Source organism: Aegilops tauschii, chromosome 6, assembly GCF_002575655.3.
Source record: "Aegilops tauschii subsp. strangulata cultivar AL8/78 chromosome 6, Aet v6.0, whole genome shotgun sequence".
Classification (NCBI taxonomy): domain Eukaryota; kingdom Viridiplantae; phylum Streptophyta; class Magnoliopsida; order Poales; family Poaceae; genus Aegilops; species Aegilops tauschii.
Window position 1 is genome coordinate 438,249,864 of NC_053040.3, and position 25,938 is coordinate 438,275,801.

Below are 25,938 nucleotides of genomic sequence, written 5' to 3' on the forward strand. Positions count from 1 at the left end.
TATGGCAGATAAGTAGATATCTAGACACGGACAAGAAAAGGTTCAGCAGGATGAAGTCCCATGACTGTCATGTGATGATGACGCGGATACTACCTCTTGTCCTTAGAGGGATAATGGACAAGCACGTCCGTGACACGCTTATTGGTCTCTGCAACTTTTTCGACGTCATCTCTCGAAAGTCGATCAGTCGGAAGCAGCTTCGAAGGCTACAGGAAGAGATCGTTGTGATACTGAATGAGCTTGAGATGTACTTCCCACCCGCGTTCTTTGACGTGATGGTGCATCTGTGTGTCCATATTGTGGACGACATAATAGACCTGGGGCCATCATTTCTGCACAACATGATGCCGTTTGAGAAGATGAATGGGATCATCAAATGATTCATTCGTAGCATGTCCCATCTAGATGGAAGCATCGTCCAGGGCTATCTGACACAAGAGTGCATCTCTTGCTGCGAGAATTTTCTATATGGCGCAGACCAGCCACCTGGTGTTAGTGTTGGTTTACCCGTTAACAAGCACGATGGGAGGCTCGAAGGAGAAGGTCACTCCAACGGTCGCAAAGAACTGCACGTGGCTGTAGCGACCAGACCTCAAACAGTCTAGTCTCTGTGCATCACACTACTAGAAAAAGGCTTACTAGTGGCGCACCAGTTTTGCCTACTAATGGCGCACTACTGGTGCGCCACTAGCACCACGCCACTAGAATATTTTAGTAATGGCGCACCACAGGTGCGCCATTAGTATCTGGTATACTAATGGCGCACCACGGATGCGCCATTAGTATCCCACAGGTGCGCCATTAGTAACTGGTATACTAATGGCGCACCAGATGGAAGTGCGCCATTAGTAGCAATTTTTTAAAAAAAATCGTTTTTTTCTTAATCTCAGGTCACTATTTCACATATGAGATATCCAACACATATATATACAACAAGCATCCATATAACAATCATATCCAACACACAAGTTTCATCATATATACATACATAGCCAACACATAGTTCCATCGTTACATATTACAAAAGTTTCACATTGTTCATCCAACATCGTTATCCATCCAACACCATATTACAAAAGTTTCACATAGTTCAGTTCTCATTGTTCTTCTCCTTCTCCTTTCTCAGCCTGATGCGCCAAGAGCGGCGAGGCGGTGGAGGCAGCTGTGGGATGTAGTCTTCTACCACAATTGGCGTGGTCATGTCGCCCAGCTGTGGGATCGCCGGCGCCACCACCGGTGCGTGGTCATTGTCAGGCACCACCACCATCGCGAGGCCACCTTCAGGCAGGACGGGCACGACCATCGCTAGGTCATCCTCAGCCACCACCATCTCTTGCCCATGGTCAGCCACCACCATCTCTTGCCCATGGTCAGCCACCACCATCTCTTGCCCATGGTCAGCCACCACCATCTCTTGCCCTTGGTCAGCCACCACCAGCGCTAGGTCATCCTCAGCCTGATGCCCATCGTCATCCTGCAGCGGCCCACTCTGATCCTCTTCTCCCCCACTCCAGTCTGGATCATCCTTCTTGCTGTCTTTGCTGCTGCCAGAATCGCTGCTGCTTTCGCTAAAGCCAGAATCGCTGTTGCTTTTGCTACAACCATAATCGCTGCTGCTTTGGCTGTAGCCAGTGTCGCTGCTGCTGCTCCCATTGCCTGTCCAAATGCAACAATGGCCGTTAACATCGATGTGAGACAAAGCCAAATGTAGAGGAATAAGAAGAGGCAGAACGCACTGGCATCTTCGTCGTCAGTGTAGCGCATGCGACACATAGTCGTGTTGAAAACCTTCACGATGAGCATTGTGGCGTCATCGTCGTACCTGAAGAGAAGAAAGTACCCGGTCCGTAGGTCGTAGGCACTGTAGAACTTCTCCCAGCCATGGCACAGGTACATGTGGCCCTCCTCGATCACCAACTCCACGTCCCACAGCCTGCGAACCCCGCTGCCGGCCTGTCGGAGCTTCACATTATGTGGCGGATCTTCACCCAGCATGTTCATAAAAGTGTCAGGCAGCCTCTACAATTTGGGACAAGGAGTGATGTAGCAAACAACAGAGTTATCATAATGAGATGGGTGAAGGGGAGATCTCTCGTTTTATATACCTGCCTCGTGGCTGATACTGAAGTCCCAAGTATGACACTGAAGAACTCGAAAGCATCCAACTCGTACTCCGGTGAGGCAGAGCGGCGGTGGCTGCTTCTCCCCATCTCTGATAAGCAGCAGAAGAGACCAATTAGTACCAGGATTATACATCGACTAATTATACATCTGACCCAATTTATAAAACATGCGATGTATTCCACAATACAAAGAACAACTACCATTAATAGGTTGTTGTTTAGAAGGTTTCCCACATATGTATCAGAGAACAAACATATGATCTAAGGTGAAACATTAGTGCCATGGTTAGTGGTAATTGGTAAATGCTATTTCTTTCTTTAGTCGATTTCATTTGCCTTGGTCTGAGAAAAAAAATGCTACAGTTAGGAAATGCAAACATCAGATTAGAAATTATGTAGAATAGATAATCAACTTTGCTGATTCCTAATAATAGACTTACTGATTGACATTTAGGATCAAAATGCAACCAATGAAAAAAGAAAACAGAGGATCAGAGACAAGCCATGTCTTGCATTGTTTCTATTTTTGTGTTTACGGAAGTACCTAATGGTATTTTTATGATGTTTTGCAGCTGGTGAAAACGTATGAAATTGCATTGTTTTGCAGCTGGTGAAAGAAGCACCTAATTGCATTAACACATGTCCAGTTCCAATATAAATCTTGGGGTACATTCATGCTTGAGACCCATAACAGGAGCTTACTAGCATTAACACATGCATTAACACATGCATCAAGCACCAGCTGCATTGTTTTGCAGCTGGTGAAAGAAGCACCTAAACTACAATACCTTACATGTAAGCAGTGCAAAAGGAGATGAAGAAGATATCAGTTGCTAAACCCGACAGCAATTGTTACACCGCTTTAATATCTCTCAACACTTTCTAGTAGCAACTAACAACCTGTATCATCACATAAGGTTTGCCCTATTGAAGTTTTGCACGATTTGGAATATATAACAGTTAATGATGTAATATGGCAATGAAGCAATTGCATTAAAAAAACTAAGACATGTGGAAGAATGGACATTGTACCTGTTAAGGGAGAGGATTGCTCTGCGACACCACCACTTCTCAAACTTGGCCTTCACAACACACTACATAGACAGATGTAAACTAAAATATGAATTCCTTTGCACTGGGATCATAAAACAAAATATTTAGAACTGAATCATATAGTAACTAATCACAATCTACAGGGCTGCTGCACTCTAATCTTTGCAAATGAACAAAAAAATAACATTGTTTTAACCTAAACAGAAGTGCCAAATACTAAACAATGACCATTATTGTTATACTAGTGAACTATCTGCTAGAGATTCTACACCCATACTGAAAGCAATGTACGAGGCTACGAGCTGCCACCTTTTTGGCGCACCAGGGAGCTGGAGTGGCTGGAGGTCGAGCTGGGCTGCTAGACGTCGACGGGGCGGATCTCGACTGCGAGGGAGTCAGTCCATGGTGATGGAGTCGGCGCTGGACAGGTGGGAGGGAATGGGGAATGGTGGAGAGAGAGAGGAAGGAGGAAGGAGGAGAGGTACCTGGTCGCCGGAGGGGTCGGGGTCGGCGAAGGGGTCGTGGTCGGGATCTGAGCTCTTCCGGGTCCTCGCTCGCCGCGGTCGAAGGAGAGCAGGGGCCGGTGGCGGAGCACGGCAGGGGCAGGCGGGATGGGCGCGTCGGGGCCGCGCTCGCCGGCGTGCAGGCGCGGCGGACGGAGGGGGCGGAGCAAGGGGGCGGCGGCGTACGGTTGGGGTCGAGGAGTGGGGGATCTGGCGAGCGAGGGAGGGAGGGAGGCGACAGTGCGAGGGGAACAAGTATAAAAATTCTAATGGCGCACCTCCCCCTGGTGCGCCATAAGTACGTCGATTCTAATGGCGCACCTCCCCCTGGTGCGCCATTAGAATTTTGTTTTACTTACTAGCCCGACTGGTCAGGTTATATCCCACCTAACCCTATCTCCATCAGAACACGCCCACTAGCCCGACTGGTCAGCACGCAGCACACACACTAGGAGGTCCTGGGTTTGATTCCCAGGCTCCCCAATTTTTTTATGCATTTAAAATGCTGTTTGATATTTATTTGTGTTTAAATATGTTCAAACTTGTTTAAATCATAACAGTAATTTTTTTTTATAAAAACAGTAATAATTTTTATAAAAAATGCATTTAAAATGCTGTTTGATATTTATTTGTGTTTAAATATGTTGAAACTTGTTTAAATAATAACAGTAATATTTTTTTTATAAAAACAGTAATAATTTTTATAAAAACAGGGTGCGGGGGGTGCTCGGCGGCGGTGGAGCGGGGGAGGGTGCGGTGGGTCGTCGGGGGTTGCGGGGGGTGCTCTGTCCTTGTCGTTACCGGTGTAGGATTCCATCGTTACCCCGGAGTTCTGATAACCATCGCTCTTCATGTCCTTGTCCTCGGTGTAGAATGTGTAGCTGTTGAATGCGAGGCGGAGGTTGCGGCGGGCGCGGGCGAGGGCAAGGTTGGTGTCGGCCCTGCGGCGCTGCTCCGGCGAGAGTGGGGTGGGGTCGGAGGGGAGGATGGGGAGAGGGAGGCGGCGGGGGCGCGGATTGGGAGCGGACGGAGAGGAACTGGCGCGGGGGAGAGGGACGAAGGGGAACTGGCGAGGGAGAGGGAGGAATTAGCTATAGCATTCATTTGTGACGGTGGAGCAGGCCGGAGAGGGTGCAGGGGGTCGGCGGCGGCGGCGGAGCGGGCCGGGGAGGGTGCGGTGGGTCATCGGCGGCGGTGGAGCAGGGGAGCTAGGGTGCGGTGGGTCGTCGGCGGCGGTGGAGCGGGGGAGGGTGCGGTGGGTCGTCGGCGGCGGCGGTGGAGCAGGGAAGGGTGCGGTGGGTCGTCGGCGGCGGTGGTGCGGGGGAGGGTGCGGGGGGTCGGCGGCGGCGCCCGGTGGAGCGGGGTAGAGGGTGCGGGGGGTGCTCGGCGGCGAGGGGGGCCAGATCTGGCGAGGTGGGATAACGATCGAGATGGAGGGGGATCGCTAGTAGTAATGGTGCACTGTTCCCTGATGTGCCATTAGTAGTTTTGCAAAAAAATAAAAAATAAAAAAATATAGTAGTGGCGCACTATGTGGCTTGTGCGCCATTACTAGTTAGAACTAGTAATGGCGCACTGTGTCCTGGTGCGCCATTAGTATGTTTGGAAAAAAAAATTGTTACTAATGGCGCACCATTTGTCTGGTGCGCCATTAGTGTTTTTCACACTAATGGCGCACCACATGTCTGGTGCGCCATTAGTGGCCATTCCATCTATAGCCCTTTTCCTAGTAGTGTCAGTGTCATCCCTGGATCGGTAATGCTGACACGCACAGTACTTCAAGGATTTATAACTGAATAGCAATCACACACTTATTACATCGAATGTCTCAAAAGAGAACCTACTACAATAAATACAGCTTAAGGCCATCTAAAAGGATAACAGCGGAAGGCTTGGAAGATAAAGTGAGTCCATCAACTCCAACGACATCACTGAGTATAAGACCACGACGTATGGCACCTTACTCGTCGTTTGAAAAGTCTGCAACATGATACGTTGCAGCCCGAAAATGGGTCAGCACATGGAATATGCTGGCAATGTAACACATAGAGAGTAATGAACAGAATAATGCTATCACTACAAGCATGTTTGGCTGGTCGAAAGCTCTATGGTTACAGTTTTGCGAAAAGCCAATTTTTCCCTACCACAAAGGAATAAATTTTATTTAACTATCATGGTGGTTGTTAAACATTGAGAAGGTACCTCCAACTCAATCCCAATTAAGAACATGATTAACCCAATCAAATTAAATTAAGTAACATGATGATGAGATTCACATGATAATCCAAGAACCAGATACTCAAGATGTCCATAACCGGGGACACGGCAAACCATGATTAGATTGTACACTCTGCAGAGGTTTGCGCACTTTTGCCCACAAGACTCGATCGCCTCCGCTTGATTTCTCGCACTACATGGTGTTTAAGAAAAGGATGACCGAGACACAGTCTTTCAGAAACAATACTCTTTACTCCGGGTGGACAGTTACACCTACTTTCCTATACATTTGCTAGCCCACCTCTTTAAGAGGTTATGTAACCTACTCAACTATGCTAGAGCCCATAATAGCTTGTGGCTGCACACGGAAGTTTCTAGCATGAAAAATCTCATGATCCCTTTGAGTCTGGGTGGCGGTCCATAGGATGATCACACGGGTACTCCGGGATATCCAAAAATACAGGCAACACTGGGTTCTCCAGGTGCCTCAATCCACCCAGATGTAAATTAAAGTAGCCACCTTAAGTTGAACCATTAATTAACAATCTCACATCTGTCATGGAAAAATTCACTCAAACCCAATCCACGTCTACGAGCATAGCATAGCAATATAAGCAAACGTAGAAGTAACTCCCAATGGTTTGATATAAACAGGGCAATAGGTACTACCTCAACTACTTCCCAAAACCCACATTTTAATCAGATCCTGATGATGCAATAGTTTGAGGATTGATCTAATGCAATAAAACTGGGTGGTAAAGAGGTATGATCAAAGTGTTACTTGCCTTGCTGATGATCCGTGAAACCTAGAGACTGGTAGTAGCACGCTTCGCACTCCGGGTACTCTATCGCAAACAAACAATACATACATAAGCAATCAAGCAAGGGTGCACGGATAAAACTCAAAATAAGAGATCTAACCAGAAAGTTCAACTTAAGAACTCCGGTTTGCAAAAAGAATCAAATCGAACGAAGCAACGAAACTCAAACGGCGAAAGAAACAAGCTTCGTTTACTAATCTGGACCTAAGTCAAATTTTACAGTAGCAAAAACTTGTTTGAGTTGGTTAATCAGAAAGAGGGTTTCGAGACGAAACTCTATGCGCTTGAATCGCCTAATTCCGATAAACGAGCGAAAAGTTAAACTAAAACGAAAAACAGATTAGAAATCGCGATCGAAAATAATCACGAAAAATCCGAGAAAAAGAAAAACTGACGAACAGGCTAACGAACGAACGTTCGCGGTCTGCGGTTAAGCGACGAAAACCGTTCGTTAAAACGAACGTACGGACGAACGTCCGCAAAATAAATAAACCGAAAAAAAATTAAACCGATCTATAAAAAAACCGCGGTTTCCAAAAAAAACCCACGGTTTTCCAAAGAAAACCAGCGGCGGCGCGGGTGGCTACCTCCGGCGGCGGCGAGGCCCGGAGAGGGGCGGCGGAGCTCCGGCGACGGCGGCTATAGGCGGCGGCAGGACGGGCGGTGGCTCCGACGCAGGGCGGCGGCGGGGCGGCGGCTAGGGTTTCGCAGGGCGGGCGAGCGGCTCGGGCTGGGCTGTGGGGCTCGGCCTCCCGGCTTATAAAGGCCGGCCAGGCCAGAGTCCTAGCCGGACACCGGCCTGGTAGGCCGGTTCGTTTTTTTAATTGGACGTGCAGAAAAAGAAAGAAAACAAATACTAAACGGACTCCAAATATCCCGAAATAAATTTTTCCCGTCCTCTAAAAATAAGCCACACAAGATGAACATTTATTTGGGCCTAAAATGCAATTTTGAAAAACGCGTATTTTTCCTAATTCAAATAAAATCAAATATTTGTTTTTAATATTTGTCCTCCAATATTTCATTCTTTTTGGAGAAGTCATATTATCCCCTCTCATATATTTGATATGAAATATTTTCGGAGAGAAAATAGTTAAAACAAATGATCCTATTTTCAAATTTTGAGAAAACCCAAATATGAAAATAATGAAATCCCCAACTCTCTCCGTGGGTCCTTGAGTTGCGTAGAATTTCTAGGATCGCAAAACAAAATGCAATAAAATATGTTGTGCATGATGATCTAACGTATATCATTCCAAATTGAAAATTTGGGATGTTACAAACCTACCCCCCTTAAGATGAATCTCGCCCTCGAGATTCGGGTTGGCTAGGAAATAGGTGAGAGTGGTCCTTCCGTAGATCTTCCTCTTGCTCCCAGGTGGCTTCATCCTCGGTATGGTGACTCCACTGAACTTTGCAAAACTTGATAACCTTGCTGCGGGTGACTCGGCTGGCATATTCGAGAATCTTGACTAGTTTCTCCTCATAGGTCAAATCACTATCCAGCTGAATCGCTTCCAATGGCACTGTATCTCTCAGTGGTATCTCAGCCATCTCTGCGTGGCACTTCTTCAGCTAAGAAACATGGAACACATCGTGAACTCCCGACAATCCTCCGGGCAATTCCAACTTGTAAGCAACTTCTCCCATACGCTCCAAGACTTTGTATGGTCCTACAAAACGTGGCGCTAACTTTCCCTTAACTCTAAAGCGCTTCACTCCTCGAAGTGGTGATACTCGAAGATAAACTCTGTCTCCAACTTTGTAAATTGTCTCCTTGCATTTAGAATCCGCATAACTCTTCTGCCTGGACTGGGCTACCTTGAGCCTATCGCGAATCAACTTCACTTTCTATTTAGACTCTTTAATCAAAACTGGTCCAAACAACTGGCGGTCTCCAACTTCGTCCCACAACAACGGTGTCCTGCACCTCCTTCCGTACAGAGCTTCAAACGGGGCCATCTTCAAACTGGATTGATAACTGTTGTTGTAAGAGAACTCTGCATACGGCAAATTGTCGTCCCAACTAGATCCATAATCTAGCGCACAAGCTCTCAACATGTCCTCCAAAATCGGATTGACTCTCTCGGTCTGTCCGTTTGTCTGTGGATGAAAGGCTGTATTGAACTCTAGCCTGGTACCCAAAGCTTCGTGCAATTGATACCAAAACTTTGAAGTAAACTGGGTTCCTCTATCTGATACAATGGTCCTCGGAACTCCATGCATACATACGATCCTGGTCATGTATATCTTTGCCCACTTAGCACTTGTATAAGTGGTCTTTACTGGGATGAAATGAGCTACCTTCGTCAAATGATCGACTACAACCCATATCGAGTCATAGCCTGAATGAGTCCTGGGCAATCCTGTGATAAAATTCATGCCTAGCTTATCCCACTTCCATTCGGGTATCGGCAATGGTTGTAGCAATCCTGCTGGCTTCTGATGCTCTGCCTTTACTCCCTGACATACATCACAAACTGCTACATACTCCGCAATATCCTTCTTCATTCCGGTCCACCAAAAACTATCCTTTAAATCCAGGTACATCTTGGTATTTCCTGGGTGAATCGAATATGGTGAATCATGGTCCTCTTGCAAGATCAACTTCCTGATCTCCGGATCATTGGGCACATAAACGCGGTCCTCAAACCATAAGGTATCGTGCTCATCCTCACGAAATCCCTTGGCTTTTCCTTTACTCATCCTTTCCTTTATCTCGGCAATTTCCTTGTCTGTCTTCTGAGCTTCTCTGATCTTATCCATCAAAGTAGACTGAATCTCCAATGCTGCTACATAGCCTCTCGGAAATATTTCCAAACATAGTTCGCGAAGATCCTCTGCTAACTCCTTGGGTAACTCTCCGGTCATGAGTGTGTTGACATGGCTCTTGCGGCTCCACGCATCGGCTACTACGTTAGCCTTCCCTGGGTGATAATGCAATCTCATATCATAATCCTTAATGAGCTCCAACCATCTCCTTTGCCTGAGACTCAACTCCTTCTGCGTGAAAATGTACTTCAAACTCTTGTGATCCGTGTACACCTCACAATGGTTTCTGATGAGAAAATGTCTCCACGTCTTCAACGCATGCACTATGGCTACTAACTCCAAATCATGTGTTGCATAATTCAACTCATGGGGTTTAAGCCGTCGTGAGGCATATGAAACAACTCTTCCCTCCTGCATTAGCACTGCTCCAAGTCCTCGACGAGAAGCGTCGCAATATACTTCATAATCCTTGCGTTGATCTGGCAAAATCAACACTGGCGCTGTAACCAAACGTTTCTTCAACTCCTGGAAAGTAGCCTCACATTCCTCAGTCCAATTGAATTTGGTGTCCTTCTTCAACAACTCCGTCATAGGCTTTGCAATCTTCGAGAAATTCTCGATGAATCTCCGGTAATATCCTGCGAGTCCAAGAAAACTCCGGATTTCTCCAACTGTCGTGGGTGACTCCCAATTTGTCACAGTGTTAACCTTGGTGGGATCTACTGCTATTCCTTCTCCGGATATAACATGTCCAAGGAATCCAACTTCCTTTAACCAAAACTCGCACTTGCTGAACTTGGCATATAACTGATGTTCTCTGAGCTTTCCAAGTACCAAACGCAAATGCTCCTTATGCTCTTCTTCATTCTTCGAATAGACCAGAATATCATCAATGAACACTACGACGAACTTATCCAAAAACTCCATAAACACTTTGTTCATCATGTTCATGAAACAGGCGGGTGCGTTAGTCAGGCCAAATGACATAACGATGTACTCATATAGCCCATACCTTGTGGTAAAAGCTGTCTTGGGTATATCCTGCTCTCGAATCTTCAACTGGTGGTATCCTGATCACAAATCAATCTTGGAAAATACATTAGCTCCTTGTAGTCGGTCAAACGGATCATTGATCATCGACAGTGGGTACTTGTTCTTGATTCTTACTTCATTCAATCCACGATAATCAACAACCATCCTCAACGATCCATCTTTCTTCTCCACTAGAAGTACGGGTGATCCCCAAGGTGACGAACTTGGGCGAATATATCCTTTATCCAGTAACTCCTTAATCTTCTTCTTAATTTCTTCCAAATCCTTAGCGGGCATCCTGTACGGTCTCTTAGATATTGGCCCAGTGCCTGGCAAAAGCTCAATCGAAAACTCGATGTCTCTATCCGGTGGCATGCCAGGCAACTCCTCTGGAAATACGTCAGGGAAATCCTTCACCACTGGCACTTCCTCCTGTACAACTCCTGATAAGGAATTCACTTGAGTCCTCTTCGGCACATGCCGGGATACATACTTAATCTTTCTTCCTTCTGGGGTAGTAAGCAAAATCGTCTTACTGGCGCAATCGATGTTTCCTCCATACATCGATAGCCAATCCATTCCCAAAATCACATCCAAACCTTGCGACTCCAAAACTATTAGGTCTGAGGGGAAAACATGCCTACCTATGGCCAATGGTATCTGAAAACATCCTTGGCTTGCCATATACTCTGCTCCTCGCGAGGTTACTAACATAGGTGTTCTAAGAACTTTGGTGGGCAACTTAAACTTATCCACAAATCCCCTTGATATGTATGAATGTGATGCACCAGTATCAAAAAGAATGATTGCAGTAAATGACTTAACCAAAAACTTACCTATTACTGCATCAGGCTGTGCTTCAACCTCCTCCACATTAATGTGGTTCACCTGTCCCCTGTTGAAAGGGTTCGGCTTCTTCCCCAAGCTTCCATTGCCATTTCCATTCTTAGCTTCCGGACATTCAGTTGCATAATGTCAAGTCTTCTGGCACTTGAAACAAGTAACGTGGCTTAGATCCCTCTTGGCTGGGGTTGATGGGTTGGTACGGTTCTGTCCATTGCTTCCTCCGTTCCCATTGCCATTCTTGGGGCCACTATGATTGTGCGAGCTCCCTCCATTGTGATTGTGACCTCCATGGTTATGCTGAAGGTGTCCTCCCTAGTTCGGGGTAAAACGAGGCTTCTGGTGAGCTCCTGTACTGTACTTTCCTTGTCCATACTTCCTCTTACGACTCTCAATCTGCTGCTGCTTCCCTTCAATCATGAGAGCTCTATCTACCAACTCCTGGTAGCTGTTAAAAGTTGCCACCATCAACTGCATGCTCAGCTCATCATTCAGTCCTTCCAGAAACTTCTCTTGCTTAGCTGCATCCGTAGCAATGTCATCTGGGGCATAACGTGCTAACTTACTGAAATCCTCCACGTACTGGCCAACGGTACGTCCTCCTTGGCGTAAGTTGCGAAACTCACGCTTCTTCATGGCCATAGCTCCTGCTGAAACGTGGGCAGTACGGAAAGCTTGCTGAAACTGGTCCCATGTGACGGTGTCAATGGGGTGAGTGGCTGTGTAATTCTCCCACCATGATGCTGCGGGTCCATCAAGCTGATGTGCGGCAAAACGCGCTCTCTCCGCATCTGTGCATCCTGCAGGTCAGCTCCCTTCCAACCTTGCGGAGCCAATCATCTGCCACAATCGGCTCGGTGCTACTGGAGAACACCGGCGGATTCAGCCTAAGAAAACGGGCTAAGTGATCAACAGGTGGTGGTGGTGGTGGGTTGTTGTTGTTGTTGCCTTGGTTCTGAACTAGCGCTTGCATCGGGGCATTCTGCTGCTGAATCAACTGAGTGATCTCTAGTGGGAAAACAAATCCGATGTCGCATCTCGGAGGCATCTGATGGGTTTTAGAAAAGATGAGAAAATAGGTAGAATGAGGTCTAGAGGGAAAACACTACCCATATGCACATGAGACAAACACAATCATATCACTCCAATCAATTCAAACAAGGCATACAATCGATCTGACTATCGTTACAAAGTGCTTGGACTATACTATATACATGGTGGAATACTACTACTTATTTGGTGGTCTACTAGAAAAATTGCTCAGTCGAAGACTCCATGATATCTGCTCTGGCTTCATCCTCCCAATCATCATCACTGGGGTCCGAGTCAGTGTCGTCGATGATGATGTAGTTCTCCAGGCAAGTAGAACCATCATCATCTCCTCCTGGTGCTGGGTCTCCCATGAAAACTCCTAGCTTCTTTATCAGGTCATCATTCTTCTCCACAAATGTTGCGATTTCCTCCTCATATCCATCGCGTGTAGCCTTGAGTTCTTCCTCTAGTTCCATGATCCTTGTCTTTGCCTTCTTCAGTTCTATCATGTCTGCGCACATCTAGTTCTCCTGGCGACGAATGTGCTAGTTTAACTCCTGAATGAAAGCTGCAATAGATCTATCCTTCCTGGTGCTGATCATCTCCCATTGCTCGTCTCGGCGCCCACAAATCTGATAGATAGTATCCTTAAGATCATTGTGGTACACTTCTCCAATGCGTCCCATGGTGATGTGGGCTGCCATGCTCTTTCCTAGACTCTAGGTTGGTGCATCAAAGGAAAACTCTATGGGCTCAGTGACTGGCATGAACGTCCTTCCTGGAACTTGAACTTAAATCATCCAGCGCTCCTCTTCTGGTAGTGTGGCATTGTAGGTTCCGGTGAAGCTTGGTATTCCGATGTTCAGGTACTTAATAACTTCCTTCAAGTGTCGTCCAAAAGGTGTATCCTCATCCGGTTGGGCGAACTTGTTCCTTGCATCCGCCATCCTAAAAGAGTGGAAGAAAGGAGAGGAGTTAGAAATGAGAAGAGAGTAGTGATCTAGGGCTTTAGCTTAGTGGCCGTGTCCTACAGTCAATGTGTGCTCTGATACCATCTTTGTAGTGACCAGACCTCAAACAGTCTAGTCTCTGTGCATCAGTGTCATCCCTGGATCGGTAATGCTGACACGCACAGTACTTGAAGGATTTATAACAGAGTAGCAATCACACACTTATTACATCGAATGTCTCAAAGAGAACTTACTATAATAAATACGGCTTAAGGCCATCTAAAAGGATAATAGCGGAAGGCTTGGAAGATAAAGTGAGTCCATCAACTCCAACGGCATCACTGAGTATAAGACCATGACTTATGGCACCTTACTCGTCGTCTGAAAAGTCTGCAACATGATATGTTGCAGCCCGAAAACGGGTCAGCACATGGAATATGCTGGCAATGTAACACATAGAGAGTAATGAACAGAATAATGCTATCACTACATGCATGTTTGGCTGGTGGAAAGCTCTATGGTTACAGTTTTGCCAAAAGCCAATTTTTCCCTACCACAAAGGAATAAATTTTATTTAACTATCATGGTGGTTGTTAAACATTGAGAAGGTACCTCCAACTCAATCCCAATTAAGAACGTGATTAACCCAATCAAATTAAATTAAGTAACATGATGATGAGATTCAGATGATAATCCAAGAACTAGATACTCAAGATGTCGATAACCGGGGACACGGCTAACCATGATTAGATTGTACACTCTGTAGAGGTTTGCGCACTTTTGCCCACAAGACTCGATCGCCTCCGCTTGATTTCCCGCACTACATGGTGTTTGAGAAACGGATGACCGAGACACAGTCTTTCAGAAACAATACTCTTTACTCCGGGTGGACAGTTACACCTACTTTCCCCTACATCTAGCCCACCTCTTCAAGAGGTCATGTAACCTACTCAACTATGCTAGAGCCCATAATAGCTTGTGGCTGCACACAGAAGTTTCTAGCATGAAAAATCTCATGATCCCTTTGAGTCTGGGTGGCGGTCCATAGGATGATCACACGGGTACTCCGGGATAGCCAAAAATACAGGCAACACTGGGTTCTCCAGGTGCCTCAATCCACCCAGATGTAAATTAAAGTAGCCACCTTAAGTTGAACCATTAATTAACAATCTCACATCTGTCATGGAAAAAATCACTCAAACCCAATCCACGTCTACGAGCATAGCATAGCTATATAAGCAAACGTAGAAGTAACTCCCAATGGTTTGATATAAACAGGGCAATAGGTACTACCTCAACTACTTCCCAAAACCCACATTTTAATCAGATCCTAATGATGCAATAGTTTGAGGATTGATCTAATGCAATAAAACTGGGTGGTAAAGAGGTATGATCAAAGTGTTACTTGCCTTGCTGATGATCCGTGAAACCTAGAGACTCGTAGTAGCACGCTTCGCACTCCGGGTACTCTATCGCAAACAAACAATACATACATACGCAATCAAGCAAGGGTGCACGGATAAAACTCAAAATAAGAGATCTAACCAGAAATTTCAACTTAAGAACTCCGGCTTGCAAAAAGAATCAAATCGAACGAAGCAACGAAACTCAAACGGCAAAAGAAACAAGCTTCGTTTACTAATCTGGACCTAAGTCAAATTTTATAGTAGCAAAAACTTGTTTCAGTTGGTTAATCAGAAAGAGGGTTTCGAGACGAAACTCTAGGCGCTTGAATCGCCTAATTCCGATAAACGAGCGAAAAGTTAAACTAAAACGAAAAACAGATCAGAAATCGCGATCGAAAATAATCGCGAAAAATCCGAGAAAAAGAAAAACTGACGAACAGGCTAACGAACGAACGTTCGCTGTCTGCGGTTAAACGACGAAATCCGTTCGTTAAAACGAACGTATGGACGAACGTCCGCAAAATAAATAAACCGGAAAAAAACTAAACCGATCTATAAAAAAAACCGCGGTTTCCAAAAAACCCACGGTTTTCCGAAGAAAACCGGCGGCGGGGCGGGTGGCTATCTCCGGCGGCGGCGAGGTCCGACGAGGGCCGGCGGAGCTCCGGCGACGGCGGCTACAGGCGGCGGCGGGACGGGCGGCGGCGTCGGCGGGCAGCGGCGACGGCGGGGCGGCGGCTAGGGTTTCGCGGGGCGGGCGAGCGGCTCGGGCTGGGCTGCGGGGCTCGGCCTCCCGGCTTATAAAGGCCGGCCAGGCCAGAGTCCTAGCCGGACACGGCCCGGTAGGCCGGTTCGTTTTTTTTTAAATCGGACATGCAGAAAAAGAAAGAAAAGAAATACTAAACGGACTCCAAATATTCCAAAATAAATTTTCCCCGTCCTCTAAAAATAACCTGGACAAGATGAACATTTATTTGGGCCTATAATGCAATTTTGAAAAATGCGTACTTTTCCTAATTCAAATAAAATCAAATATTTGTTTTTAATATTTTTCCTCCAATATTTCATTCTTTTTGGAGAAGTCGTATTATCCCCTCTCATATATTTGATATGAAATATTTTTAGAGAGAAAATAATTAAAACAAATGATCCTATTTTCAAAATTTGAGAAAACCCAAATATGAAAATAACGAAATCCCCAACTCTCTTCGTGGGTCCTTGAGTTGCGTAGAATTTCTAGGATCGCAAAACAAAATGCAATAAAATATGTTATGCATGATGATCTAATGTATAACATTCCAAATTGAAAATTCGGAATGTTACAGTGGCATTCTCAGATCGACGCAACGATTTTGACATAACAAACTTGGTAGTGCTACAACACCTAGATGAGGTAGATCCTTTCGTGGCACTGCACAAAGAAATTATCGCAAAGAAGTATCATGACCGGGGGGTATGCAGGACGGACGCCGAAGTTACTAGAGAGCACAACTCCACTTTCCTGCATTTGTTCAAAGAGCATATTATTGCTAATCCCCCGGAGGAGGGCTCTAAGGACGGATTGCTCATATACGCCTTAGCACATGGCCCCTCGCCCAACCTCCTAACCTATCAGGCATACGATATCAATGGATACACGTTCTACACGGAGGCCATAGATATGGATAGTGATGATAAGAACTCAGGGGTGATGATGGAATGCATGACCGGCAGCGAGAACGACGCAACTGAAAGATTTTACAGAAGGGTCGAGGAGATCTGGGAGCTTGACTACTCTGAACTGCACAACATGACGATGTTCCGTGTCAGATGGGCTAAGAATGTCGAAAGAGAAAACTGGAATTTCACTACTATGACTATACCCAACGCCAAGAGCGCTACCGTGAACGCTCTCGCAAAAAATGAGCCATGGGTACACGCTAAGCACGTGACACAATGCTTCTTCATAACCGACCCACGCAATCCCAGCCGTGTTGTCGTGAGGAGAGGCAAAAGGAACATCATTAATGGATGGAGTCGCCAACGAGGAAGACTACGATCAGTACGGCAACCCAATGAGGGAAGATGACGATGATGATGAAGTATACGTCAAAAGAAGAATCAATACTACATTACCTAAGAAAAATCGTACTCCATGGAAAAGGCAAAGTCACAATGAGGGGCTCAATTATTCTTCAACGAACAAGAAGGGAAAGAAGCTGACTCAAAAACAAAAACGTCAATGCTGAGGAACCGTATGTATGTTATCGGTCAAATTATGTAATATATATGTTCCTATTTTGTATACACACTTAGCCATTATTATGCATGGGTCCAATAATGTAATATATATGTTCCTAGTTTGTATACATATTTAACCGTCAAATGATGCAATATATATTGCCTTCCCTTCGTTCACTGCTCTCGGAAAAAAAGAAAAGAAAAGTGAGAGAAAATAAAGGAAAAGAAAATAGAAGCAAACAAACAGGAAAACTGTTATCTATGTGTTATAGCAGCAGCGCTTTTGTGAGAAAAGAGCTACAGCTAGTCAAGATAGCGGTAGCGGTTTCTACACGAAACCGCTATAGCTACCTGGAGTAGCTATAGCGCCTTTTTCCTAAACGCGCTACTGCTATGCCCAGTTAACCCCCAAAATCGATCCCCACTCCTCTCTTCATCCCGCCTCTTTTCCCCCAAATCCCCCGTCGCGCCGCGCGTCGGAGCCCTGCCCTCGCCGGGCCTCTGCGCTCGCCCCCGACCCCGACCGACCCCGGCACCGGCTCCGCCCCCGACCCCGACCGACCCCGGCGCCGGCTCCGACCCCGACCCTGACCGGCCGCGGCGCTCGCCCACGGCCCCGGCCCCGACCCCGTCCCCGGCTCCGGCCCCGGCGCTCGACCCCGAACCCGACCCCTCCTAACCTCGGCCGTCGTCGGGCCTGCACCCTCTTTAAGCCCCCCACCGCTCTTCCTCTCTCTGGTAGATAGATTTTTTTGGTTAATTTACTTAGGTTTTAGTTAGGGCAGATGGTTAATGAGGTAAATTTAGCTAGGTTTTTTCTTCTAGTTCTATATTTTTCTTCCTTTTATATGCAAATTTGAAGTGGACATGTGATATGTGGACATGTGATGTTTTGGACATGTCATATTTGGAATTTGGACATGTCATTTGGACATGATGATTATGTGTAGGGTAAATTATCCGAGTGGCCTAAGTTACGCGGGAATGTTGATTCATTTCCGTTTCGGTGAATTTCAGGCACTCGATATGTCCATTTTTAGTAAAGGTCATGCCAAAATTTTCCGTGAATTTTGGCATGATTTGTGCTAGACAGTAGGCATATCGAGTGGTGGGAAACGACATTCCGGCAAACATAGATTTCTTTTTTATGTCATTTCTCATTTTTCATAGTTTTAGAATTAAACGAGGAGACTTAATCATAGGAAACATCTCGAACAACGAAGAAACTGGGCCTTCTGACCAGGATGCAGACGAGATGGATTATGACGGTGAACAAGAGTACCTCGACTATTCGATTGCTAAGAAAATGCAAAGTCAAGGTTTGCAGGTCGGCCTCGATGATGGTACTAACGCCGACATCGACGGCTTCCGGCACCGATGGCGGTGCCGAGACGGGCGGGAAAGGTACGGGCGGGGAAGGTACCGGCACCGATGCCGCTACCGAAAGGAAGAAGCAGAAGAAGCAGAGGATATGAAAACCTAACAAACTAGGGATTGGACGACTGGTGATCACAAAGATGGCACCTGGCAAGTTTGAGCCATTAGAGCCGGAAGAACCTCGCAAGTACTATGGGAACCAAGTAGGATGCATCCTACGGGAATGCGCAAGCATCAACGACGATGACTTAAGGAGTAAAGAACATTTGACGCAGATGCTCCTGACGAAGTTGCCCGACCGGGACGATAACATAGAACAACCGTGGGATGATCCGAAAATGAAAAAGATTAAGAATCACGCCATGGGCATGTTCAGCAATGATTTGGCCTCCTGGAAAGGGAGGGTGAAACGAGCTATTGAGGCTGAGGAACCCCTATCCAAGATTCTGGAGGAAAATCCGACACTTACGGAAGAGGAGTTCAAAAAGTTCAAGGACACTTGCACTACCGAGGCAGCCAAGGCTGCGAAATTCAAGAGCCTTCAGCAAAGGAACACGGGGAAGCATCGCCTCGGAAGCCGTGGCTACCTCGGTAAAAGGCCCATATGGGATAAGGAGGAAGCTGAACGTGAAGCCGCGGGTATCCCAGACCCCTTCGCGAAGTTCACCAACCCCTTGGAGCGTGACTTCATCAGGGCCCGCTACAAGTGGGACAAGGAAAATAAGGTTTTTTACACGGACCAGATCACGAAGAAATTGATTAGACTACTGGTAATTATTCTTTCACCACCTTACATTTAGCTCCATATCTAGTCGACTACACATTCCTAAACGGTTCACGCTCCTTCTGCAGGAGAAGCAACACCAGCTTGCAGCCGAAAGCCCTACTTCTCCGATGAGGCCCAAGTGGGACACCCCTCTCAACCAGGCCTTGAACGAACTTAAGGGACTACCTTTGGGCCAGCGGCCGCAGTATGGTCGTGTGCACGGCGCCGGAGACGACGCCACATGGAAGTTTTACAACGAGGGCCCGGAGGCCAAGAAGCAGAAAAAGAAGTTTAGTCAGGCGGACATCGACAAGAAGGTGAAGCTTGCGGTCGAGAAAAAAGCAGCTGAGGACGCGAAAAAAATAGCCGAGGAGAAAAATGATTTGCTACAACAGGCAGTCAATGTAGCTGTAACTGCCTGCAGAAATGATTTTGCTACTAACTTGGTTCCAGTTATCATCAACTGGACAAAGGAAAATCCAGACAAGACGGTACATGATTTCTCGTTGCCTAGTTTCGTCGGGAGCAACTCCATGAACAACAACAACACCGCACCATCACTTGCTCACGCAACCGGGCCTCCTCTCGCAGTCGCACCCGCTCATAGCAGCCTGTCCTCAGTCTCTGGTGCGCTAGGTGGGCCTTCGTCTATGGCTGAGCTCAACGCCCTCACGGTAGTTACATGTCACACCAACAGATATATATATAGAATATTCCATTTTCGTTGCCTTTCGGAGATTTTACGCCACAGACATATGTGTTTGCAGGCCGAAGAAACCCCGTGCACCATACTCTACTTGATCAAAGGCCAGAAGGTGGACGTGGGAAAGGGGATGATAATGAACCCCTTGCAACCCACGTTCCACAACCAGCCGATCCCCGCTGGGCACTTCAGGGTTAACTTGTCCAGTGTGAAATTGGGGCACGAGGATTTGCCTCCTCCAGTACAGCATGTGGGAGAGGACGACGAGACCCCGCCGCGGATTGGAAGCTGCAAGGGTTGGGTGCTAGTATGGCGGAAGAATCTTATTCGTCTGGAGCCGGCCGAGAGCACACCAATAACCACACATCAACAAGCATGTGCGGAGACCACCACCCCGCCTACACAATTACCAGCTCTTGTAGTGTCGGGTAAGAGCGGCAGACGACGTGATGAAGGGGGTGCAATAGTACTGGCTGATGTAATCGGTCCTGTAGAACAGAGAATGGATGATGAGACGGAGGTCGACCCTATGGGCTTCCTCAATACAAACGCGTATGACTGTGACATAGATATGATGAGTCAACCATATAACGAATCGGGCTATCACCATGCTAATGAGGATATGGATGATCTGCCCGGGCAGGAAGGTCGTAGCAGGGATTGCAAAAAGTCTCTCTTCATGAAATCCTCACAGGACACGCCTGAAGATGCCGCCTCAACACAGGCTCAACTAGCCAGGGGTCGTACAGTGCTTAGCCTGGGAACACTGGGGCAGGGGTTAAGGAAGGGTCTGGAAGGTGTGCCCAAGAAAAAGGAGAGGAAGATACCGGGGAAGATAGCTGCCTCCAAACAAGCCAAAGCACATAGCAGCCAGACGGTGGATTCTGAAGAGCGTGTACCCGTGAAAGGTGCGGCCATGTTCCATCTCACGGGCGAGCCGATGCTACCGCCGAAATCTCTGGAGGCACTATCAGGGGATCTTAGGAGACTGCACGACCATGTGCTGTCGACTGAGAAAAGCCTACTAGCCTCGAAGGATCTAGGATATCCGACATACGCGACTCGTGTGCCTGAGGGGAAGTTCTACGTCGACACACGGCCCGCGGAGGTGTTCTTCCTGTGGTTTGACCATATCTTTGAGATGTTTCTGACAAGGCGGCTCGATTTTACAATCGTCCGCCTTTTTGCGCTACATATGAGCTCCGTCATGAAGAGAGAAGAAGTCTCGCAAATCTGTGTGGCGGATCTGTACTACATGCATGAGTCTTTCTTGAGTCTCGGCTACTTTGAGCGTGAAACTGCTAGGGACTACCTCCAAAACTTCCTGGTACAGAATAAGGACTAGGAAATTGTCCTCCTGCCTTATCATCCAAAGTAAGTCAGTTCCGGACAACCCTTTCGTAGATTACAATCATTCCTTCTCGCTCATATGGAGAATAATTTGAGGTGTCTTTTCCCCGCAGCAACGGGCGCACCGTCCTTATCGTTCTTTACCCGCGAGTCTCCCACGCTGTGTATTTCGACCCTTCCAGAGACTATGAGAAAAGGACTACACCCACATAATTAATATTCTAGATGATGCTCTCCAAGGCTTCAGCATTAGAGGTGGCCACATGCAGATCAGGAAACAAAGGAACAAGAAGATGGGTTTCACTCATAAAACTAACTTATGTTGCATCCATGTCCCAAAACCAAGCAAGAAGGATGGATTCTACATCGTCCATCTCATGATTGAGTTCAGCACGGATCACCAAAAGCTTCGCATGACAAGCAGAAATGATGATCATACCCACAAGTGGCTAGAATCTCATGGAGAAGCGGATTATATGTTGGGAATTGTAGCATAATTTAAAATTTTCCTACGCTCACCAAGATGCATCTATGGAGTCTACTAGCAACGAGGGGAAAGGAGTGCATCTACATACCCTTGTAGACCGCGAGCGGAAGCGTTCCATTGAACGTGGCTGACGGAGTCGTACTCGCCGTGATCCAAATCACCGATGACCAAGTGCCGAACGGACGGCACCTCCGCGTTCAACACACGTACGGTGTAGCGACGTCTCCTCCTTCTTGATCCAGCAAGGGGAAAGGAGAGGTTGATGGAGATCCAGCAGCACGACGGCGTGGTGGTGGATGTAGCGGGTCTCCGGCAGGGCTTCGCCAAGCTTCTGCGAGAGAGGGAGAGGTGTTGCAGGGGAGGAGGGAGGTGCCCAAGGCTGTTCGTTGCTGCCCTCCCTCCCCCCCTTTATATAGGCCCCCTTGGGAGGGGGGGGGGGCGGCCAAAACACATCTAGGGCTGGGGGGGCGGCAGCCAAGGGGTGGAAAGGGGTGCCTTGCCCCCCAAGGCAAGGGGGAAGTCCCCCCACCCTAGGGTTCCCAACCCTAGGCGCATGGGGGGAGGCCCATGGGGGGCGCCCAGCCCACTAGGGGCTGGTTCCCTTCCACTTTCTGCCCATGGGGCCCTCCGGGATAGGTGGCCCCACCCGGTGGACCCCCGGGACCCTTCCGGTGGTCCCGGTACAATACCGGTAACCCCCGAAACTTTCCTGGTGGCCGAAACTTGACTTCCTATATATAATTCTTCACCTCCGGACCATTCCGGAACCTCTCGTGACGTCCAGGATCTCATCCGGGACTCCGAACAACTTTCGGGTTTCCGCATACATATATCTCTACAACCCTAGCGTCACCGAACCTTAAGTGTGTAGACCCTACGGGTTCGGGAGACATGCAGACATGACCGAGACGCCTCTCCGGTCAATAACCAACAGCGGGATCTGGATACCCATGTTGGCTCCCACATGTTCCACGATGATCTCATCGGATGAACCACGATGTCGAGGATTCAGTCAATCCTGTATACAATTCCCTTTGTCAATCGGTATGTTACTTGCCCGAGATTCGATCGTCGGTATCCCAATACCTTGTTCAATCTCGTTACCGGCAAGTCTCTTTACTCGTACCGCAATGCATGATCCCGTGACTAACGCCTTAGTCACATTGAGCTCATTATGATGATGCATTACCGAGTGGGCCCAGAGATACCTCTGCGTCACACGGAGTGACAAATCCCAGTCTTGATCCGTGCCAACCCAACAGACACTTTCGGAGATACCCGTAGTGCACCTTTATAGTCACCCAGTTACGTTGTGACGTTTGGCACACCCAAATCACTCCTACGGTATCCGGGAGTTGCACGATCTCATGGTCTAAGGAAAAGATACTTGACATTGGAAAAGCTCTAGCAAATTACATGATCTTTTATGCTATGCTTATGATTGGGTCTTGTCCATCACATCATTCTCCTAATGATGTGATCCCGTTTTCAACGACATCCAATGTCCATGGTCAGGAAACCGTAACCATCTATTGATCAACGAGCTAGTCAACTAGAGGCTTACTAGGGACATGGTGTTGTCTATGTATCCACACATGTATCTGAGTTTCCTATCAATACAATTCTAGCATGGATAATAAACGATTATCATGAATAAGGAAATATAATAATTACCAATTTATTATTGCCTCTAGGGCATATTTCCAATAGTCTCCCACTTGCACTAGAGTCAATAATCTAGTTTACATCACCATGTGATTAACATTCACTGGTCACATCACCACGTGACCAACATCTAAAGAGTTTACTAGAGTCAACAATCTAGTTCACATCACTATGTGATTAACACTCAATGTGTTCTGGTTTGATCATGTTATGCTTGTGAGCAAGGTTATTAGTCAACGGGTCTGAACCTTTCAGAACCGTGTGCTTTACGAATATCTATGTCATCTTGTGGATGCTACCACGCGCTATTTGGAGCCATTTCAAATAATTGCTCTACTATACGAATCCGGTTTACTACTCAGAGTCATCCGGATTAGTGTCAAAGTTCGCATCGACGTAACCCTTTACGACGAACTCCTTTCCACCTCCATAATCGAGAAAATTCCTTAATCCACTAGGTACTAAGGATAAGTTCGACCGCTGTCATGAGATCCTTTCCCGGATCACCATTGTACCCTCTTGACCAACTCATGGCAAGGCACACTACATGTGCGGTACACAGCATAGCATACTATAGAGCCTACGTCAAAGCATAGGGGTCGACCTTCGTCCTTTCTCTATCTTCTGCTGTGGTCAGGTCTTGAGTCTTACTCAATACTCACACCTTGTAACACCGCCAAGAACTCCTTCTTTGCTGATCTATTTTTGAACGGTTTCAAAATCATGTCAAGGTGTGCTGTCTTTTGAAAGTGTCATCAGGCGTCTTGATCTATCTCTATGGATCTTGATGCCCAATATGTAAGCAGCTTTATCCAGGTCTTCCTTTGAAAAACTCCTTTCAAACAATCCTTTATGCTTTCCAGAAATTTTACATCATTTCGGATCAACAATATGTCATTCACATATACTTATCAGAAATGTTGTAGCGCTCCCACTCACTTTATTGTAAATACAAGTTTCTAACAAACTTTGTATAAACCCAAAAACTTTGATCACTCCATCAAAGCATATATTCTGACTCCAAGATGCTTGCTCTAATCCATGGAAGGATCGCTGGAGCTAGCATACCTTTTAGCATCCTTAGGATCGACAAAACCTTTCTGATTGTATCACATACAACCTTTCCTTACGAAAACTGGTAAGGAAACTTGTTTTGACATCCATCTGCCAGATTTCATAAATGCAGCTAATGCTAACATGATTCCGACGGACCTAAGCATCGCTACGGATGAGAAAAACTCATCGTAGTCAACTCCTTGAACTTGTGAAAAAATACTCTTTGCCACAAGTCGAGCTTCATAGACGGTAACATTACCGTCCATGTCCGTCTTCTTCTTAAAGATCCATTCATCTCAATGGCTTGCCGATCATCGGGCAAGTTCACCAAAGTCCATGCTTTGTTCTGATACATGGATTCTATCTCGGATTTCATGGCCTCGAGCCATTCGTCGGAATATGAGCCCACCACCGCTTCTCCATAGCTCGTAGGTTCATTGTTGTCTAGCAACATGACTTCCAAGACAGGATCACGCATTACTCTGAAGTAGTACACATCCTCGTCGTCCTACGAGGTTTGGTAGTGACTTGATCCGAAGTTTCATGATCACTATCATAAGCTTCCACTTCAATTGGTGTAGGTGCCACAGGAACAACTTCCTGTGCCCTGCTACACACTAGTTGAAGTGACGGTTCAATAACCTTATCAAGTCTCCACCATCCTCCCACTCAATTCTTTCGAGAGAAACTTTTCCTCGAGAAAGGACTCGTTTCTAGAAGCAATTACTTTTGCTTCCAGATCTGAAATAGGAGGTATACCCAACTGTTTTTGGGTATTCTATGAAGATGCATTTATCCACTTTGGGTTCGAGCTTATCAGCCTGAAACTTTTCCACATAAGCATCGCAGCCCCAAACTTTTAAGAAACGACAACTTAGGTTTCTCTAAACGGTGTCGTCTCAACGGAATTGCGTGGTGCCCCTTTTAAAGTGAATGCCGATGTCTCTAATGCCTAACCCATAAACGATAGTGGTAATTCGATAAGAAACATCATGGTATGCACCATATCCAATAGGGTGCTGTTATGATGTTCGGACACACCATCACACTATGGTGTTCCAGGCGGTATTAATTGTGAAACACTTTCCACAATGTCTCAATTGTGTGCCAAACTCGTATCTCAGATACTCATCTCTATGATCATATCACAGACATTTTATCCTCTTGTCACGACGATCTTCAACTTCACTCTGAAATTACTTGAACCTTTCAATAATTCAGACTAGTGTTTCATCAAGTAAATACACTCAGCATCTACTCAAATCATCTGTGAAGTAAGAACATAACGATATCCACTGCATGCCTCAGCACTCATTGGACTGCGTACATCAAAATGTATTACTTCCAATAAGTTGCTCTCTTGTTCCATCTTACTGAAAACGAGGACTTTCAGTCATCTTGCCCATGTGGTATGATTTGCATGTCTCAAGTGATTCATAATCAAGTGAGTCCAAACGATCCATCTGCATGGAGTTTCTTCATGCATATATACCAATAGACATGGTTCGCATGTCTCAATCTTTTCAAAACGAGTGAGTCCAAAGATCCACCTACATGGAGCT

General features: G+C 46.6%; 1 protein-coding gene across 1 annotated transcript; it reads right to left on the reverse strand.

The window, feature by feature from the left end:
* Positions 1-183: 183 nt before the first annotated feature.
* Positions 184-2,211, reverse strand: LOC141026151 (B3 domain-containing protein Os03g0212300-like). The gene is made up of 4 exons (XM_073502129.1): positions 2,106-2,211; positions 1,737-2,019; positions 1,489-1,656; positions 184-206 (listed from the first exon to the last, which is right to left on the reverse strand). The coding sequence occupies exons 1-4, from the start codon at positions 2,208-2,210 to the stop codon at positions 184-186; spliced, it is 579 nt and encodes a 192-aa protein (XP_073358230.1). The 5' UTR covers position 2,211.
* Positions 2,212-25,938: the final 23,727 nt, after the last annotated feature.

Bases quoted from the DNA above. Each gene is read 5' to 3' on its own strand.
- LOC141026151 (XM_073502129.1), bottom strand. From the start codon at position 2,210: ATGGGGAGAAGCAGCCACCGCCGCTCTGCCTCACCGGAGTACGAGTTG. The intron at 1,657-1,736 runs GTGCGTTCTGCC...GCATTTGGACAG, and splicing joins CACTGACGACGAAGATGCCA to GCAATGGGAGCAGCAGCAGC. The intron at 207-1,488 runs GTGGGCCGCTGC...CTCTTCCTGTAG, and splicing joins TGGGGGAGAAGAGGATCAGA to CCTTCGAAGCTGCTTCCGAC.